Source organism: Trachypithecus francoisi, unplaced genomic scaffold (genome assembly GCF_009764315.1).
Source record: "Trachypithecus francoisi isolate TF-2019V2 unplaced genomic scaffold, Tfra_2.0 Contig00554, whole genome shotgun sequence".
Classification (NCBI taxonomy): Eukaryota; Metazoa; Chordata; class Mammalia; order Primates; family Cercopithecidae; genus Trachypithecus; species Trachypithecus francoisi.
In genome coordinates, this window is record NW_022680722.1 from 103,306 (window position 1) to 106,853 (window position 3,548).

General features: G+C 40.0%; 1 protein-coding gene across 2 annotated transcripts; it reads left to right on the top strand.

The window, feature by feature from the left end:
- Window positions 1-1,111: 1,111 nt before the first annotated feature.
- On the top strand, window positions 1,112-3,214 carry LOC117085434 (testis-specific chromodomain protein Y 2-like). Of its 2 annotated transcripts, XM_033214352.1 has the most exons (2): window positions 1,112-2,763; window positions 3,200-3,214. In XM_033214352.1, the coding sequence occupies exons 1-2, from the start codon at window positions 1,165-1,167 to the stop codon at window positions 3,212-3,214; spliced, it is 1,614 nt and encodes a 537-aa protein (XP_033070243.1). In that variant the 5' UTR covers window positions 1,112-1,164. The 2 variants fall into 2 exon arrangements, with proteins under 2 accessions (XP_033070243.1, XP_033070235.1); XM_033214344.1 differs by lacking the exon at window positions 3,200-3,214 and having other exon boundaries at window positions 1,112-2,840.
- Window positions 3,215-3,548: the final 334 nt, after the last annotated feature.

A 3,548-nucleotide genomic window follows, 5' to 3' on the forward strand; every position in this document is an offset into this window, starting at 1 on the left:
TGGGTCAGCCTAGAAACCTGAGGGACAACAACAAGCAGCCATAATTATGCATTTTGGAAGTTCAAAGGAAGAGACAAGAATCAAGGAGACAATTTCACGAAATACTTGTAAAAAATGCAACAATTTAAGACAATAAATAAGCACCCAACAGGTTCAACAAACTCCAAGTAACAGAAACTCAAAGAAACAAACTCAGAATTACCTGATAATTACTGTCGAGAACAAATACAAAGAGAATTTTGAGGATTTTCAAGAGAAGCAAGGGAAGTAGCTAGTCACGCTAAAGGGACCTTCAAAAATAACCACTGGACTTCTAATCTGTCTTACCTGTCTTCTTAGTCCCAGCTACTTGGGAGGATGAGGCAGGAGATTGGCGGGAACCTGAGAGGCGGAGCTTGCAGTGAACTGAGATTCCACCACTGCACTCCACAGCCTGGGTGACAGAGCCAGATACTGTCTCAAAGAAAAAAGAAAGAAAGAAAGAAAGAAAGAAAGAAAGAAAGAAAGAAAGAAAGAAAGAAAGAAAGAAAGAAATGTCTTATGGAGTACTTCAGGGTAGAAAGAACACACACTCAAAAGCCATACGAATAAGCAAATTTAAGGTAAAGATAAATACATGAAAAATTATCCAAGATGAAATAATTAACAATGTGCACCTCCACAATTTGTTCTCAATGTAACTTAAAACAATAATATATTTAATAAAAAAAAATCTACGACTAATTTTTGTTTTTGACATGCAATGCATAAAGGTATAATTTTGATAATTCAGTAAATGAAACAGTGCAGATAAGTTACGTGGGAGTAACGGTTTTGTATGTTACTAAATGTAAGCTAGTATAACTTTAAAATTGTTATAACATTAGAATGTTCAATATAATCGTCATAGCAACCACAATTAAACAAAGAAGCACAGAAGAGTAACTGGCAGGAAGCATGCTTTCTGTACTACAGAAAAGGATAGGGGCTGTGGATTTAACTACGCTTCTCTGAGGCTACTGAGCAAGCTATCATGCACCATGAGACAAAGCCTAAGCTGTTCCACTAGGGACTCATCCATCCGCAGAACCTGGTGAAGCACTGGAGGCAGAACGAAGTGGCGAGGTGGAGAGGCAACTGAAACAAAGTTGGCACAGCAACTGCTCCAACCCTGTGTCTTTCTTCATGGCTTCCCAGGAGTTTGAGGTTGAAACAATTGTTGACAAAAGACAATACAAAAATGGGAATACAGTGTATTTGGTTCGGTGGAAAGGTTATGGCAAAGAGGATGACACTTGGGAACCAGAACATCACCTCATGAACTGTGAAAAATGTATACATGATTTTAATAGACGACAGACTGAGAAACAGAAAAAACTAGAATGGACCAGGACAAGTAGAATTTGTTCAAACAATGCCAGAAGAAGAACTTCCAGATCTACCAAAGCGGACTATACTAAGAGCTCTCCTAAAATGCTAGTGACTGGCAAACAACACGGATCCAAAAGCAGCCAGTTATTTGCTGCCAGCAAGAATGTTAGGAGAAAGGCAGCTTCACTTCTCACTGATGTAAAGGATATGGAGTTAGTAAATTCAACTCTCAAGACACTTGCAACTGACAGTCCTGTTGACAAGAAGAAAACTGTGAGCGGCTTTCAGGAACTCAAGAAACTGGACCCTATTGCAGTAGATCAGCAGGATGTGGTGGACTTCAAGGTGACAGAAGGGAAACCAGTCAGGGACCCTTTGTCAGGGCCCAGTGCAGAACAGGCTGGAATAGAGGACAAGACCCTGCTACAGCCACTAATGTCTCAGATGTCTGGCTCAGTTACTGCTTCCATGGCCACAGGCTCAGCTCCCCACAAAGCTATAGTGGTATTAATAGACCCATTAGCAGCCACTGGAACAACAGACACATGTACATCAGTTCCAAGAGTGAAAGGTGGCAAAAGACATGTTACTGATGATGGCAGAGACCAGTCTTTTGTCAAGAAAATGTACTTCACCATAAGGCTAACAGAGAGTGCCAGCACATACAGAGACATTGTAGTGAAGAAAGAGGATGGATTCACCCAGATATTGCTATCAACCAGATCGACAGAAAATAATGCACTGAATACAGAGGTAATTAAAGAAATAGTGAATGCTCTGAATAGGGCTGCGGCAGATGACAGCAAGCTTGTGTTGTTCAGTGCAGCTGGAAGTGTCTTTTGCTGTGGTCTTGATTTTGGGTATTTTGTGAAGCATTTAAGGAATGACAGAAACAGAGCAAGCTTGGAAATGGTGAACACCATCAAGAACTTTGTGAATACTTTTATTCAGTTTAAAAAGCCTATTGTTGTATCAGTCAATGGCCCTGCCATTGGACTTGGTGCTTCCATGCTGCCACTTTGTGATCTAGTGTGGGCAACTGAAAAGGCATGGTTCCAAACCCCCTATATGACCTTTGGACAGAGTCCAGATGCATGTTCTACTGTTACATTTCCAAAAATCATGGGTGAAGCAGCTGCCAATGAAATGTTAATTGCTGGGCGAAAACTGACAGCACGGGAGGCGTGTGCCAAAGGCCTGGTCTCTCAAGTGTTCTTGACTGGAACTTTCACCGAGGAGGTTATGATTCAAATTAGGAAGCTTTCCTTATATAATGCAATTGTGCTAGAAAAATGTAAGACCCTTGTTCGCTGTAATATTAAGATGGAGTTGGAAAAGGCCAATGAGAGAGAGTGTGAGGTGCTGAGGAAGATCTGGGGCTCAGCCCAAGGGGTAGAATCCATGGTAAAGTATGTTGAAAACAAAATTCATGAGTTTTAATTGTCAGTCTGTCTGCTCAGGACCCGAGAACTAAGCCAAATCAAATACATCATGAGGTGCAAGATGCCCAATCCATCTTCATAGCACAAAACAATTTCACCCAAGGTGAAGGCTTGGAAGCAGATCTGGAAATGTCCAAGCTATGTCTTTAAATTATCATAGCAATTTTTAAGCGCTGTAACTTTAAAAGAATTAATAAAACATTTCCTTGAACTAATGTGATTATTTTATACACACATAAGCCCAAGTATAAAAGCAGACTGGTGGGTACTCAACTGTTCTTGCAAGCTCTGATTTGTATCTATGGCTACTACTATATATAAGATCAGAACTGCATTTTATTAGATGTGGATGACAGAGAATTCTGTAATAATGTTCATTTTTCTTATTTTTATATCCTAGAATGTAGAGTCTACTGGGGTAGGAGGCAGCCTCAGCTTCCCTCCCACAAAGAGAGACACAGAACTATCAGAGATGGTGCCCTTGACCTTACAGTGGCACAGATAACTCAGAGACACAGAATTATGAGTTAAAAGGCTTATCTTTTAGAATAAGTATTTCTGAACCAGAATTCCCTGATCATCATTCTCCTAACAGAACATATGATTGGAATACATGGTGGAAAATCACTTGGCTTTCCTTTCTTTTTAAATGTCTAATTCTTAACCAATTAACAAAAGACAACTTTATCTCTCCAAAGTAAAACTTGTTGCACCCTATTAGTGAATTTTGGATTCTTTTTGGTGGAAATAGCCACT

Excerpts from the sequence above, each read along its gene's own strand:
- LOC117085434 (XM_033214344.1), top strand. The coding sequence starts at position 1,165 with ATGGCTTCCCAGGAGTTTGAGGTTGAAACAATTGTTGACAAAAGACAA.